Below are 17,485 nucleotides of genomic sequence, written 5' to 3'. Positions count from 1 at the left end.
ATTCTAGAAATATTTTACAGCAAATAAAAAATTGCAAGGGTGTTCCCAGACGACCTAGGATACCATTTCCAACCCGAACTCCTGACAATTCTGAGACAGCTACAAGCAGCAGAACATGGATACAACTAGACCTGTGCTACTATCAAAATTATCATGCTGCTCTAGACCCTTCGAGCAGCATGTCAGAAAGCTGGACAGATCAGGTTTTTGCTGCAACAATTCCACAAACACGCCTGCTAAAATGGTGATCTTATTTATCAAACTTTTTTTTAAACTTTTGGGCCCAGCAGCAGACGTAGCCGTCTAGTTAGCACTATTCCCCACAGGTAGCAAGTCCTGCAGAAGCCCAACGTCCAATCTGGGCAAGGAGCTTAGAATTACGAACCGACGAGGCACTTCTCCAAGGTCGAAATTTGAAAATTTGTCTTTCATGTATCCATTTAGAATTGTTACCGGGAAGGAATCGATTCTTACACTGCCTAAGTGGTTGTATAATGGCTCGTTTATGTGTACTGCTGTTTCTCAAGTGTGTTCCCATTAAACTGAATCAGAGTTAAAGGGTTACATTCCCGTTTTACATATTCCTATTTCAGTATTCTAATTCCCATTCCTTCTGAACCATAGAATCATATGTGTTAAGAACAGCAAAGAATTGGACCAATCAGATTTGGATAATATCATATTGTTGTCAGAAACCTAAGTACCCTAACCTCTTACTGTCCCTGATAGGAACTCTCCTGTCAACCTGTTCCAAAAGTAGCAAGAACTGCAGGACCAGATTTTATCCTGTTGAAAATTGATATCCTGCTAAATGAGCAGGTGATAGTATACAGGTCACCATAACAGTGGAAAGGTTAGCGGACCTTGAAGGAATTTCCCTGCATTTAGAAATCAATGGAGAGAAAATCCTGCAGGCCTCTTTGCACAAATTTCCAATATGCACTCTTGGGCCAGGGTTTGACCAAGTTTCCGATTACGGGCTCCGTGGCGCAGGGGGCCAGAAGATCATTCCGGCAGCGGAAGATTACAGCAGCATGACGGCCACCATTGTTTTCACCCTCCACTGCTCCATAATCGTGCACAGCATTCATTTTATCATGCTTTAGTTCTTTGACGAAGGAGTGGCATCAATACTCCAGTTTCTCATCTCTCTTCAATGGCAAATGTCCCAAAGCAAGTTTAGTTTGTTGCCTTCAAGATACACATCCAAGCAATTCTTCATCTTTCAGAGCTACATGGCTCTGAAGAGAGGTTTCCTATGACCTATGTGGGAGATCCAGAACCAAGGTGCGAGACAGGCATTGTTCTTAAGAGTATTTGTTTGGTGCATTTAACCTGCATTGTGTAACTAAATCATGTTATGTTGATAGAACAAACAAAAAGTTTTCTTCCCCTGCATATAAAAAAAATTATTGGGACGGCACTGTTTTCAACTGTTATTTTTATATCCCACTTTGCTGGCCAATCTTCTTCTCTGGCCTCCTTGTCTCGAGAGACAATGGGTAAGCACCTAGAGGTGGTCAGTGGTTTGTGAAGCAGCACCTGGAGTGGCTATAAAGGCCAATTCTAGAGTGACAGACTCTTCCATAGGTGCTGCAGATAAAATTGGTTGTCGGGGCTGTTACACAGTTGGCACAATTCAACATGGTGGCTCCTCATCAGAGCCCTTTCCTATCCTGAGTGGTGTGAAACAGGGCTGTGTTCTCACACCCACACTTTTTGGGATTTTCTTCTCCCTGCTGCTTTCACATGCGTTCAAGTCCTCTGAAGAAGGAATTTTCCTCCACACAAGATCAGGGGACAGGTTGTTCAACCTTGCCCGTGTAAGAGCGAAGTCCAAAGTACGGAAAGTCCTCATCAGGGAACTCCTCTTTGCTGACGATGCTGCTTTGACATCTCACACTGAAGAGTGCCTGCAGAGTCTCATCGACAGGTTTGTGGCTGCCTGCAATAAATTTGGCCTAACCATCAGCCTCAAGAAAACGAACATCATGGGGCAGGACATCAGAAATGCTCCATCCATCAATATTGGCGACCACGCTCTGGAAGTGGTTCAAGAGTTCACCTTCCTAGGCTCAACTATCACCAGTAACCTGTCTCTAGATGCAGAAATCAACAAGCGCATGGGAAAGGCTTCCACTGCTATGTCCAGACTGGCCAAGAGAGTGTGGGAAAATGGCGCACTGACACAGAACACAAAAGTCCGAGTGTATCAGGCCTGTATCCTCAGTACCTTGCTCTATGGCAGCGAGGCCTGGACAACGTATGTCAGCCAAGAGCGACGTCTCAATTCATTCCATCTTCGCTGCCTCCGGAGAATACCTGGCATTAGGTGGCAGGACCGTATCTCCAACACAGAAGTCCTCGAGGCGGCCATCATCCCCAGCTTATACACACTACTGAGTCAGCGGCGCTTGAGATGGCTTGGCCATGTGAGCCGCATGGAAGATGGCAGGATCCCCAAAGACACATTGTACAGTGAACTCGCCACTGGTATCAGACCCACCGGCCGTCCATGTCTCCGTTATAAAGACGTCTGCAAATGCGACATGAAATCCTGTGACATTGATCACAAGTCGTGGGAGTCAGTGGCCAGCAACCGCCAGAGCTGGCGGGCAGGCATAAAGGCGGGGCTAAAGTGTGGCAAGTCGAAGAGACTTAGTAGTTGGCAGGAAGAAAGACAGAGGCGCAAGGGGAGAGGCAACTGTGTAACAGCCCCAACAAACAAATTTCTTTGCAGCATCTGTGGAAGAGCCGGTCACTCTAGAATTGGCCTTTATAGCCACTCCAGGCGCTGCTTCACAAACCACTGACCACCTCCAGGCGCTTATCCATTGTCTCTCGAGATAAGGAGGCCAAAGAAGAAGATAGTGTCTCTGCATCCCCTGCACAAGTGTTTTGAAGGGCTTTTTCAAGTGAATTGACAAACTTATGTAACAGCTGTGGATAAGAAATTCTGTTAGTGTTGATGCGCGGGCAGCCCTTCTGCTTGGAGTGATGTAGCTTCTTTGGTTTGAGTCTAACTTTGCTAAACATTAGGGAGTGGTCGGTATCGCAGTCCGCACTGTGGAAGCTGCGTGTGATTTGGACACGGTTTATAGAGGCTCACCTTGTTATGATGAGGTCCAGCTCGTGCCAACGACGTGATCTTGGGTGTCTCCATGAAACCTGGTGACAGAGTTTAGCATGAAAGAACGAGTTGGTGATGCAGAGGTTATGATAGGTACACAACTTCATGGCCAATGGTTTCCACAGAAGTGATGATAGCAACAACACGGATTGCATATGTTTTTCCTCTTGTTCTTGTGTTGCCAGGTTTAGATATTCAGGTTGGGGGGTGGTGGTGGTGAGAACTCAAATCTGCTGCACCAATACACTAACACATATCTCTGACCCCTGGCATTAGATTCATAAATAGTGCAGCTTTGAGATTTGTGTACAATAATATTTCTGTACTACTCTCTGTGCACAGAAATACATTTCAAAACATTGTACAAAGTACAAGAAGATACAGAGAAAGGATAATGGAAGAACAAGAAAAGGAGCCAAAAGTATGGCCGAAGACGGCTTGTAGTGGGCTTTTGAAATTGGGGGACGACGAGATGAACTGATTTATAGTGGGAATTCTGCAAAAAGATTGCTCTGATGGCAGAGCAAGAATCAAACTGGTGTCAGAGAAACAATCAGATGGTAGCCAGGCAGGTTGATGGAATCAAAACCAGAGGTATTTATTTGCTGGCAGGAACTGAACAATGTGCAATTTTGCAAACTTTGAGAGAGGGGAAATTTTGGTTCATGTATGCAAGCAGTAGGAAAGTGCAGCAACAGACTGGGAACAATGGAGGTGGTACAGAAGTAATGCTGGGTGTTACCAGCTAACATGTGGAAGCTGACCCTGTTCTTCTGGATGATAACATTGAGAGAGTAGCAGATAAATGAGGAAGAGGAGGGGAGCAAGGATGGAACCTATAATACATTTGATATACAGGAAAGAAATTTTGAGAAACACAGTTTTGATAATAGGATATTTTATTTTAATGGAGGAATTAGGTTTTTTTGTGTTTCAGTAACAGACCAACTTTCAGAATCATCGGTCTTCACAGTTCTGCAAATCTGACAAAACACCACACAGACTAGATTGTCTTGATGCATTAGATATTAAACAGTTCCTAATACACACAATGTCACGGATTCGTTAATACCTATGAAGACATAACATGCTATATGTAAATAATTACACTGGGACAACACTTCATAACACCTAAACACAACATATTGGAACAGGCATACAACCCAAACAAGGTGGCAATAGCTCTACACCATTACAAATACTACTATGCTGGGTGAAATACTGAAGAAAAATTCAGTGGAATTTTTTCCAAAAACTCCCTGGTTATGTGACAGAAATAAAATGCACAGTTTTGCGGATACAGAGGACTTCATTTTAAATGGGGAGGGTCGGGGGGGGGGGAGAGAAGAGGCATTAAATGACCTTAGCTAGCCTCTAATCACCAGTATACTGCAGCCAGTCCTTAAAACTGGACAGGGGGTGGGGGGGGGGGGTGGGGGGGGGGGGGGGGGGGGGTGGAGAGGAGGAGAAGTTCTTCCCATCAGAATTCCTTTTTTCACTGGAAAAACAGAAGGAATTTCACCCCTACATTCTAAAGTCTCCATGGCTTTAAAGTTATCACACCCACAGTTGTCACAATTTTTCAACTATTTGAAGAAAGAGCTTTGGGATCACCAATTAAAATGAAACAGTCATCCATTATGAACATATTTATATTCTTACAGACGTCAATGTCAAGAATTACAACATTACGTTCTTAGTGATGAGTCCTATTCTTGCACCCATGTTATTGCCAATTACTGAGCCAGAGCTTGAAAGAGACATCAGCTGTATAGAAATTGCTGTAACATTTTTTCGTTCCCACCAGAACAAATGGCATTAGATTTATAAAAAAAAAATTGTAGCTACAGATGTATTTGAAAGGGTGGGGGAGGAGAACGGATTTCTCAATCCCTACCGTTAGGGGAAGAAAAACATTCCTGACAACTGTGGGTCATCGTGCTTCAAGTCAACTCAAAACAACATCTGACCCAATGTCTAAACAATTTCTCCAAAACAAGTGCTGAAGCTTTATTAATTTGAAAGTCATTTGCTAAAACCTCCAATAAAACAATTTCTAGCCATTTTTCAATAGTACTGAATAGACATACTTCAGGAATGCAAGAGAAGACATTTAAATTACTTCATCCTGATTACTGCATGTGTAACAGGTTGCAACTCACTGGATGACACACTATTGACATTTGCAGCACCTATAGGGTTTCTCCATTGGATTCCCAAAGTATTTTCTTAATTATTGTCTTGTGTATATAAAGCTTACCTAGCACAAATAATTGTGCATTAAATTAAAGCTGCAATTAAAGTTAAGAATCAAAATCTACCATTATAGAATGCCTCATGATACTATAAAAAGGAAGTTTCATCAACATTTGTAATTAAATGTTTGAAGAATTACTTTAAATGAAGGTTTCCACACATGGTAAATTGGGCCTTTGCAACAATCTGAATGGAGATCCCAGCATTTATTCTGATATTAGGAATTATTTTTCACAGCACCATTGTAGCTCATGTTTTTGCTTTTGCATTTAAAGCACAATCCCAAATGACTTGCAGGTACAAATTGTACGAACTAACTAAACTTTTATAGCCTTTAGTTTCTATTTTTTTCTCCATAAGTCAAAAATAAATAACTTTAATTCAATCTATAATGAGGATTCCATTTTTTTTTTACATCAGTTTTCAAAACATCAAGACAAAATAACACAAAACACAATCACCAAATATAACTAAACAGATTTGGATAAGCACTAGTAAGCATTGGAGGGCAATCAGTCTCTATTAGCACTAAAACCTCTTACTATAAAGGACTGCAACTTTTATTCTGAAAGTAGTGAATATACAGAAACTGTAATAACTGAAAATACACAGCAACACCGGTACGGAGTTCATAAGTCAGTACAGAGCATTTAAATTTTGCAAATTATTTTGAAACATAAAACATCTATTCATGCAAAGTGAATCAAGTAAATTAGAATGAAGAAACAAGTATAAAGTCCTAAAGCAAGTCAATGGATTAAAGGTTTTAGTTCAAGGTCAAATCCGACGACCATCACAAACAAGGAAAACAAAATGCTATTTGTCACATTAAATGCAGTCATGTTTTTGTTTAAAATGTGTACATCACAACCACAGAAAACAGCTGTACTACTGAGCGTCACCGGCCAGCTTCTGTAGGATACCTTACGAAACACACATGGGAACATGTACCCTATTCTAATACGCAAAGTGCTCAGATTTTAAAGATTGCATACAGGGATGGAATGTATCTATTTTTATGAAGTATACTTCATGGAGCCAAGACATTTGAAAGGATTTGTATCTCCTTCTCCCACACCATGCTCTGGATCCTATCCTCATTATTCGTTCAGCTTAACTATACTTGCCCATGGTAAAATGGCATTTATTTACAAAGTCTTGAAAGCATTAAGGATAATACTGCTTAATTAAATCTATATGTGGGAGGTAATATTTGATCATTGGAATCATCTTTTTCATCAATTGTTTTCAATGTAATAACCAGACCTGAACATCATTACAGTATCTTTCCGATGTCTGGAGTGTAAACATAGCTAGATGTTTCACACAGTGACCAAATCAATCATTTGTTTTAGGCAGCTTTACCTTACAAGAAGTTTTGCAAAGGTGCTCCCAACAATAATAGTTTACAGCTGAACACCTGCCCAGGCTAACACTGGGTCCATGACGAACTTGCACCCATGTACAACACACAGCAGCACAACTAATCAGATGAGATCCAAGATACACATTTAGGCTGTTATAAATTTTGATACGTACACAAACACATGTGGGGAAAAAAACCTGCAGAAGCCTTTCACAAAATATTCAATTCTGGATTTACAAAAACAATCTTCCTTTTATATAAAACATTATGCAGAACATTCACATAGTTACAACCCATTCGGGCGTTTTGTAAATTGGAAAAGGTTCCACATTATCAACTATGCCTTGTTAACAGAAATACCTGCTGGCTGCCACTATATTACATAACCAGTTTGAAACAAGCCTTTTCCATCATGTCCATGAGCATTCTAAGGTTAAAAAAATACTTAAGAGTAGAATGTGGTTTAAAAAAATGCCAATTTTTAAAAATCCTACTTCAGCTATCTTAAGATGAAGTATTTACAGTTTAGAAATAATTGTGTTTTAATACATTCTTAAACCATTCTAAAAATCAGATATAACTAACCAGTTTGTACACCATTCAATTCTTAACACTAATTGGTATGACTAACAGAAAGCTTTTTTTAAAATGCAAAATGGAAAAAAAAGACCTACTGACCTTTTCCTTTGCCTCATTATAGTCATCTATAAATCCTGGCAACTGGTTATTTTTTTTTTTTAAAATCAACTCCCAAAATAACTCTTTAGTAGCTGCGTACAGAAGGAAAAGGTGCAGATTAAATTATCTAACTGTAACATTTTGTATCACTATAGAGTCAACTTTTTTTTTTATATTAGCGATGTACCATTTGATGAACTCGCACAATGAACTATAGAACTGTTCAGTGTACAAGGACATCAGAAATTGTATTCAAACAATCCTTTGCTGTAGCATGTAGTCACTACCCGATAGACATTTACTAGCACAAAACAGGAAATTTCACTAGCATTCAGAATGGTTTTCAAGCAAAAATGTTAAAGTGTCTTAACCATGCCCTTCATAGTGCTGCGATGCTTATGGCTGGGATCAGTTCCCAAATTGGACATTAGTCCGCAGAATGGGCACAACAACATGGTTGAATGGTGCGTTAATCTGGCGGGTTACACAAAGGAAACAAAACTGTACTATTAACATTGAAACAGGTATATCCATGTTTGTCACAACCCAGTACACACAATAGCATGTCACAATTTTGGCAAGATGCCTCAACGTCTGCAAAACTTTCATTTGAGGTCTCCTTCACCGTGAATGGACTTTTTGATGCGCAGCAACATTGTCGTCAGCCACTGGTCCAGTCGTGATATGGAATCAAATTCTTTCACCTACAGGATGAGAGAAAAATAAAGCCCATTCAATTTACAGGACTATTTCATATACACATCATTTTATGAGGAAATGTCATCTGCTTAAAAAAAAAAATCATCTAGAAATACCTAAGTAGCTACCAACTGGGCTGTCAAAAAACTTTTCTTTAATTCATAATTTAATTGGTACCACATTAAATACAGCACAAATTCATTCAAGGATGCAGGGAGTTGAATGTTTTCATTTCAATAAGAATATATTAATCCAATTAAAAGTATTACACTGGGGTAGATTTTAACCCTAACCATTCAGCAGAGGAGGGAGGCGGTAGCATAGTGGTAATATCACTGGACTAGTAGCCCAGAGGCCCAGGTTAGTGCTCTGGGAACATGGGTTCGAATCCCACCACGGCAGGAGGTGAAATTTGAATTCAATTAATAAAAGTTTGAATTGAAAGCTAGTCTAATGGTGACCATGAAAGTTGTAAAAATCTATCTGGTTCACTAATGTCCTTTCGGGAAGGAAATCTGCAGGCCTTACCTGGTCTGGACTACACGCGAGTCCAAATCCACAGCAATGTGGTTGAATCTTAATTCCCTTCCAAGATGGTGTAGCAAGCCACAGGTTCAAGGGAAATTAGGGATAGACAATAAATGCTAGTTGAGCCAGCAATGCCCACATCCCATGAATGAATAATAAAAAATGAAACCAGATGGTTAAGTAGTTAAAATCCACCAGGTGTTTTACCTGCCAGGAATCCATCATTTCTGATTTTTACCAGCTTTGCTGGACAGCTGGCCAAGCTGCTCACCCAAAACTGATGGGGGGGGGGGTTCCTTAAATATGCAGATTAGGGCCCGATAAAATTGTAGTCTGAGCTTGGTAATGTTATCTCAAGCCTGAGTGAGGAGGCTGCTGTGGCTTGCCTGCCAGAGGAAAACCTACCAGAAGACGATGGGAAGCAGAAGAGTCTATTCAAGGGAAGTTAATTTACTTTCTTTTGCGAGGCCAGGAGGAACAGGGGTGCTGTTCTGGGTCATACAACGAAAGCTTATGCATCCTTTGCCACAGACTCCTCAACGCAAGGCGGCTCCAGAGGCCCCTTCCCCACAATTAAGAGTATGCCAGCAGGCGGCCTGATTGTCCGCAGACCAGCAACCACTTCTCTCCCACCCCTGGTCTATTCCAGACAGGAAATCGGCTGGCGGAATGATGAATGAGGCCTCGCCAGTGTGGTTTCCGTCCAGATGCCCAAAGAAAATTAAAATCCACCCCTTTTCAATTTTTCTTCACTTCTGAAGACATTGGCATCAAGCTGGGATACACGCAAGCCTGCCAGTACTGGGGCCAAGTAACCATCACTCATGCAAAACTTAACCATGAATGCTGGCTTTTTTTTTGTTCCTTATGGAATGTGAACGTCACTGGCAAGGCCAGCATTTGTTAATCATCCCTAATTTTTTTATTTATTCATTCATGGGATGTGGGCGTCGCTGGCTATGCCAGCATTTATTGCCCATCCCTAATTGCCCCCGAGAAGGTGGTGGTGAGCTGCCTACTTGAACCGCTGTAGTCCATGTGAGTCCCCACAGTGCTGTTAGGAAGGGAGTTCCAGGATTTTGACCCAGCGACAGTGAAGGAAGAGCAAAATAATTCCAAGTCAGGATGGTGAGCGACTTGGAGGGGAATTTAGAATCATAGAATGGTTACAGCACAAGGTGGCCTTTGAGCCTATCGTGTCCGTGTCGACTCTCCCCAAGAGCAACTCACCTAATCCCACTCTGCTGTCTTTTCCCCGTAGCCCTGCAAACAACTTTCTCATCAGATAATTATCCAGTTCTCTTTTGAAGGCTTCCATTGAATCTGCCTGCAGCACTCAGGCAGTGCATTCCAGACCCTAACCACTCACTGTACAAAAATGTTTTTCCCTCATGCCGCTGTTGCTTCTTTTGCCAATCACCTTAAATCGGTGCCCTCTGGTTCTGGATCCTTTTGCCAACGGGAACATTTTCTTACTCTGTCCAGACCCCTCATGATTTTGAACTTGGTGCAGGTGCTGGTGTTCCCTTCTAAAGGGTAAAAGTCACTGGATAACAATCAATCAGGAACAGGGGCCTTGGCCAATTTTTCTCTGCCTAACCTTAGGGGGCCTGTAACACTGCTGCTGACCCAGCTGGGATTGAATAAGTCAGCACAAGGTTGCGGATCAAACAAACAGAGGTCTTCATGGCTCGGCTACTCACTGAATAAACATGCCGAGTTATCCACCTTGTTTCAAACTCTCATCGTTCTCAATAGTACAAGAAACGATTGCCACTGAGCTTAAAAGCTAGACAGATTTTAATAAAAAAGGGGTGGCAGTGAAAAAAATAAGGTGGTTCGACACCAATTTCCGACAAAATCTAATTTAATCAGAGATTCTTCTAAACTCCTGTTGACACGTTTTAACTTTAGTAGCACCTTTCTTTTTGCTCTCTATTCGAATTGATGCTGCTATGGTAGGTGCTTTTGAACTTTCCTATGTTGTCCCTCCTAAAGCCTATGATAACTCCTATGGTAACTCCCATGATCTCCCACTTGCCCATATTGCAGCAACTCCTGCTCTAACTTATTCATTCCCCAAACTGTGGAATTCCTTACTTTCCTCACTCCAACTACTTACAGGCTTACAAATCCAGTTAGCTATCACCTGATCAGTACTGCTCTATTTTACCGTTGCTTTTCAATCTTGCTTCTGTCCTACGAGATGAGCTCTGCAGGAGTTGAAGTTTCTCAACAGAAATGCAATGCAGCAGCCAAATCGTATCTGAGAGAAAATGAATTTCGCACACCATCCTTTCTTTTGCATTAGGTCAACAATTCTTGAACTCTTCAATAAATAGAACAAACCTAAACGCTCACATCACAATGTATGAAACACATTTTACTTTAAACATACCTGGAGAACCTGAAACATTAATTAAATGTGGGAACTTTTCACAACTGGTCAGTACTTACTGCTTCAGTGTAAGCTTCACCATTTTGTTCCTCATGAGCTTCAAGCAATTTCTATAAAACGAAAAAGACTTGCATTTATATAGCGCCTTTCATGACCACCGGATGTCTCACAGCACGTTACAGCCACTGAAATACCTTTTAAAGTGCAGTCGCTGTTGTAACACAGGAAACGAAAAGGAAAAACAGTCGATATAAATGCAGATGTGAGTGCACAAGCAGGCTATTATCCAACTATTGTCACACCAGCCGTGATAAATGAAGCGACCACGCAGACGTAAAGACAAAGGCACGAAAAGGATTTGAGGGGAATATCTGGGGCATTTCTGGGATTTGGAGAGTAGGAGATACCCCATGCCAAAAAAAAACTGTAGTGAGGGGAAAGAATACATACCCCAGTGACTATGTCTCTATTCTGAGTATAGATCTTAACAGGTATTTTTTAATTCTGCCACTTTTTGTTGATGATTTGAATATTTATTCCCGTTTATTCTTGAAACATTTTTCAATCCTTATTGGGATTGAGCCTTTCCCTGAACCTTGGAGAATCTTCCCTGGATTTACCATCACAGACAGCAACAACAGTAGGTATTCCGATCCTGACCTTGGGTCATGCCAATGGTCCCTGTGTTCTTGGTACTGCCCAAGACCACAACTCAAGTCCCCATCACTGCCACGCATTCTATTTTACTGTATAATCTAATTTATTCTATTACACTGGGATGTGAGTTACAATGTTAAGACTTTTAATTCAGAACTTATTTTAGTGAAGAATTGTGGCTTTTGAGAGATGTTATGAGGAAAGGAGCATGATATAAAAAGAATGATGGATAGCAGCAAGCAATGTACTGTAGCAGCTATTTCTATTATCACATGCAAATTATGTGTTTTGTTGTGAATATAAGCTTTTTGCACCATTTCAAGGATTAGCAAGCTTGATATATTTCTATTTCTACAATTAATCTTCAGTTCTTTATTTCAGTTAAGAGGTTGAGAATAATGAGGAATTTTACATTTTTAAATTGGTGAGGAAATTCACCTTTTAATAAGGAAAGTATTCTAGAGATTCATGCTCATAGTCTGAACAGGTATCGATGGCCAATGATTAGATTTCTCAATTCCTTTTAGGAGTTTTCTACTCCTGCCAGAATTTAGTTACTTGAAAAAGTGTAACTTTTAGAAAAAAGTTTTGCTATATCTATTCATCTTACCAGACTGCACACCTTTCTTTTATTGACAGACCAGCAGTGCAATGATTCTTAAGCATTACCTTTAAAAGTTTGCATTCCCGTGAATCTGAAAATGCTGGAAACATTTCTTCATACTTCTCCAGAGCAAGCTGTGATCAAACAATAATTTACTTTCATGATATACTTACTAAAAATGAAAAATCAAAATTGAGGGAAAAAACATTTAAGTTATTTTTTACATGAATCAGTTTTTCTAAATAATACTTGCCTTCATAAGAAGCAGTTTGGTTCAGCAAGATATTCCTTTACACAGTAATGGTAGCATCGCCATAGTGAATATCTACTGCCTCCATTCTGATGACACTTCCATAAGTTACATTCCCTTACAAACACACGGAAACAATACATTGATGCTAGAATGGCCTGGATTTTGTTGTGAGCGAGGAAGGAATAGCTTTCAGCGTTCACCTTGTGTACAGTTGCCCGCAGACATTTAGCGGGCACTTCCTCTCATCCAGAGTCTGTTTGAATTCAGTGCCCTCAAAGGGGATCTGTTGCATCAGTGAGCAAGGGAAGCAGCAGAGAGGCTTCTCAACCAATCAGATTGATGAATCCTCAGAGAGAGACAGGGCTCCCTATGTGCCTGCTAGGAATGGGAACAGAGGCGGGGCTCCATACAACTGCATGGGCAGGCAGGGAGCGGAGTGCCTGTCGCCTTCCAATTTAGTCCAGAGAAAGCAGAGGACGGCCTTCCCGCCTCAGGTCAATTGAGGCCCATAAGTGGCCAATTAATGGCCACTTAAGGGTCTCTTCCTACCTCCACATCAATTTAATGAAGGATGAAGGGTAAAACCTGACGACCTCCTAGTGGACTTGGGGGGTGGTCCCTCTTTCTGGGAGCAGTCCAGGGCCCGCCCCACCAAGTCGCTGGGGCATGCCTGAATGACTCCGGCGACTGACCCCACTCGCCTCTCTGGTGGTCTCTGAAGTCCTCGGTACTGCAGGGCCTCCCAGTGGCACTGCCAGTATTGCAGAGCTGCCAGCCTTCCAATTGGCTAGCAGCTCTTCCCTTAAAGGGGCAGTGTCCCCGACAGCGGGCAGTTAATAGCCTACTTGCCGTGGAATTGAAACAGGGGTCCGGAGCGCTGAGTCGTGGTCTCCCCATTAAAGAAAAAGTGTTTTGTTTTTTTTTAAATCTTCAACATAAAATTTTCTTCTGAGGGGATGAGATTCCACATTTGTAAAATAAAATTTACAGGGCCAAAGAGGTTGTCACTTATTACACTGTTAAAACTACATTTACTCTTGATTCTAAAAGTTCAATTTTTCTATCTGTCTTCAGAGAGCAAGAATAGTGGTAAATAGCCCAATTTCACAGCAGACATTGATTTCTGTCCAGTTTCCACTGGTGAAGATTGCAACAACACATCCTGCGCAGAAGGATGGTATCACTGACACTAACTTCCAGATTTCCACGCTCAACTGTGCATGTGCATACACCAAGAGTTTCTGTCAGTCTTATTCAGTAATAATGAGAGTGCTGACAACCTCGCCATTAATGTACAGCAAAATCCAGACCATTATTCTCTCTCTGCCTTTCCCCAAGATGTAACCACTGGGAACAGGGGGGGGGGGGGGGGGGAAAATGAAGGATTATGTGTTCTACTCCCAATTTTAATTTTGGCACAGATTATAACTCCCTCTTTCCTCCACTACAAATCATCGCTCCCTGTCCCATCCACCTCAATTTTCTGTATGTGGTTACATCTCAGCCCAAGTTCCAAACTCTCTGCCCTAGTTCCAGGAAGACTTGCACTCTGCACATTCTATAGAGCAATCACCATCTATATTTTCTGCCAAAACTTCTGCAACACTGAAAGGTAAATCAATCAGAGACTAGTCTGTTACTCACCTCTACCAACACCACTTCAGATGCAGTATCATTACTCGCTCATCTAAAAGGCAGTTCCCTTAAATACAATAGCCTAGATTTTCCAAACAACATTTCCTTAATGCTGCCAATAACCCAAATAATGCCAGTTAGAAAATCTAGGCTAATATTTCGAAACATGGCTGTCACTGCAAAGGTCATCTTTCACCCACCAGTGACTAATATTCCAAAATGTTTTGATTTATTTTTGTAGCCACCATGAGGATGTTAGTAGTGTGCAAAGGCAAAGTTAATCTATTATAACCCAAAAGGTGTGCTGTAAACTCATCTCCAGAATTACTACACTTGCTACAGCAGTGTGGCATTTTCATTCGTCTAACCAACCATTTTACTGCTCTCGCCGAGTACGATCGATAATCAGGGAGCTTAATTCTGTGGCCCTTGAGAAATTGAGTTTGGACTGTTCAAATTAATTTCATTTGGGGACTTTGCAACCAGCAGAAATAAACTTTCATCTCACCAGTCAGAGCTTGATTCTAAGCCAAATTCCAGTGTGCACCCAGTCCTCCAAGGACTGATATTTAAGAATGAAACTGCACCCACCTTAGCATTCAGCTCATCAACAATAAAATGGCACAATGCTGCTTTGAAGAAATATTCCTTTGCACTATATTTCAGCAATGGGTTGTCCATGGTATTGGTCCCAACCTGAAGGACAAAAAGCACTCCAATACACTTGGCTAGACATAAGAAGCATATATAAAAAAAACAAAATTTCCATGGAGGCCTTCCTACTCATCCAACATAACTTTGGCAGAAATCCTGGAGAAATGGTGTAAATGAAGATTTTCCCCAAAATACTACCAATGTCGGAAAATAGTCAGGAGACCCACCACATTCGAAATTCTGTGCCAAGAAGTTTAAAACAGAACCGAACAGCAATACTTTGAGAGTTATGTTGCTGACATTTTTTTTTTTTAAAAAAGATTTCGTCAAGGTCAGTTTGATGCAGTTCAGTCAAAATATTTTAATATAGCAAAAGATTTCCATGCAACAGAATTTTACATTGGTCAACATACTGGTGCAACTGTATCAAGCATTTGCAGGAACACAAGTGTCTTGACATAATTGGATATTAATGTTAAAGATTGTTTTGTTGATGATAGTAATGTTTGTGGTAAAGGGAGGATCTGGACAGAGGGTTTAGGAGCTTCTTACCTTGCCTAGGACCATATAGTTCGGTTTGGTCACTGTTGCTTGTAGTGCAGGGGGCAAGGCGTAATGCATTACCATTTCCTTGCCTTCTCTCGACTGGGGATATGTTTAAAGTCTATGCATGAGCGGTCACTTATTGTATCATTCCTCATAAGAGGGACCCAGACAACTTGTCATTTTTCCAGCATTGGGTATAGGCCACATATCAGTTGCTTCCATGGGCATTTGGTTCCCAAGAGCTTCATTTACATATTGGTGATGGGACAGGATGAAAATGACATTCCATAAAATAGCATTTCTCACCCAACTCTTTTGGCCATTTCTGAATTGGTGTCTTTAATGTATTCTTTCAGGAGAACTAAATATTAGTCAGTTACATGCTGGTCTTTTACTGCTGAGGACTAAGTTTCATTCCAACTCAAATAGATAAGACTCAAGTACAAAAATTATCTACTTTTACCTAATGATTTGGCAGCAGTCACAATCCTGATACAATGGGTCGATCTTGGTTTGAGCAATAGTGTAAATGGGAAATAGGGAGTCAACAGCCATTTTACACAATTTTCCAGTTTAGAACTATTCCCTGCACTGTTTATACACTATTAACACACTGAATTAGTCCCCATTATTTTATTACTATTTCGTTTACCCGAGTTCGACAAAAGACACTATTAATATAAAATTATATTATATCAGTTAGATTCCCTTGTTTAAAAAATTCATTTAATATTTTAAATTTGAGGACAAGGTCTGTAGTGAGGCTGTGCCACTTTTGACACCTGGAAGTGGGATCTTGTAGAAGATGATATTCCAGTACCTAAAAGCAATTATCCGAGTTTGCTCTGTTCTCATCAGGATGCCAAAAAACTTAACTAGATCTTAAGGCTGGGAGAAGACTCTTTCAAAAAGTTGGAAGAGCTAGGACTCCATGAGAGTGATCCAAGATAAGAGAATGGAAATAAACCAGGGTTATAATGTTGAAAAGACCCTTAAATGTAGCAAGTCCCCTGTATGGCCATGATGCCCCTCCCACCCTGCCTTACGAACTACATGGAGGGAAGAGATACAGAAAATATTAGGATTATATAAATGTGGGGGAAGAGGTGGAACAAACACAGAAGAAAATGAGTTGCTTATTGTAACTGACCTGCTCATAGATTTCTATTGCCTTCTGATACTGCTCTAACTGTGCTGCATATGCAGCCACTTTCAGCAGACACTTGTAAGCAGAACTGAAACAAGAACAGCCAAATCAGTGGTGCTTCTTACTGCAATGTTAATAACAATATGATGTATTTATTCATTGCAGGTATATATTGTTAAAATACCTGTTTGATTCTTCTCCTTTATAGTAATCTGCAGCTTGTTCATAGTGAGCAACAGCCTGGGAATTAAAACATGTAACAAAGTTTAAAATTCACAGTTCCACTCTTTGCAGTCTTTATCAGATTCAGAAGACCTCTCTGCCAAAGGAAACTCATGCATTACTATAAAAAAGGACATTAATCTCATTTTCACCATCAATCTCAGATAGGTTGTTCCTCCAACCCACAGAACAGGTAGAGGTTTATTTAGTCAAAATTATATATGCCCATCACTACTGAAACGTTATTGTGCTTATTTTGTCATACACCATCAGTCGTAACTTTTATAATTTTTAATTCAATTTGTTGTTCCAAAGATTAATGTTAGGGCTATAAACAACAGACAACATTCGAAATTGGCTTAGAAGATTGCCAATGACACTCCATTATTCAAGAGAGATAAACCAGGAAATTATAGACCTATTAGTCTAACATCTGTTGTTGGGGCTGTTATTAGAACCTTTTATTAGGAAGAGTAACAAGAGTACTTGGAAAAATATGAACCGATCAGAGAGCGCCAGTATGGCCTTGGAAAGGATAAGTAATGTCTAACTGACCAAGTTGAATTTTTTGAGGCAGTCACTGATGAGGAAGATAAAGGAGTGTCTCTGGATGCTATCTATATGGACTTCCAAAAGGCATGTGATAATGTTCCACACAAGACACTGTCAGGAAAAATGGAAGTACATGGAATTGAAGACATGGGTAAGGAAT

At 40.6% G+C, this 17,485-nt stretch overlaps 1 protein-coding gene across 1 annotated transcript in view; it reads right to left on the bottom strand.

Annotated features, from left to right (window-relative positions):
• Positions 1 to 4,011: 4,011 nt before the first annotated feature.
• The window catches only part of napbb (N-ethylmaleimide-sensitive factor attachment protein, beta b), a 32,249-nt gene continuing 18,775 nt past the window's right edge, over positions 4,012 to 17,485 (bottom strand). Inside the window, exons 6-11 of the mRNA XM_068044376.1 lie at positions 16,736 to 16,791; positions 16,555 to 16,639; positions 14,796 to 14,900; positions 12,382 to 12,450; positions 11,115 to 11,165; positions 4,012 to 8,134 (exon numbers count right to left, since the gene is read on the bottom strand). Of these exons, the coding sequence (XP_067900477.1) occupies positions 8,036 to 8,134; positions 11,115 to 11,165; positions 12,382 to 12,450; positions 14,796 to 14,900; positions 16,555 to 16,639; positions 16,736 to 16,791 (465 nt within the window). The 3' untranslated portion in view covers positions 4,012 to 8,035. The remainder of the gene's footprint in view (positions 8,135 to 11,114; positions 11,166 to 12,381; positions 12,451 to 14,795; positions 14,901 to 16,554; positions 16,640 to 16,735; positions 16,792 to 17,485) is intronic.

Source organism: Heterodontus francisci, chromosome 13 (assembly GCF_036365525.1).
Source record: "Heterodontus francisci isolate sHetFra1 chromosome 13, sHetFra1.hap1, whole genome shotgun sequence".
Classification (NCBI taxonomy): Eukaryota; Metazoa; Chordata; class Chondrichthyes; order Heterodontiformes; family Heterodontidae; genus Heterodontus; species Heterodontus francisci.
This window is presented reverse-complemented; position numbering and strand designations above follow the sequence as displayed.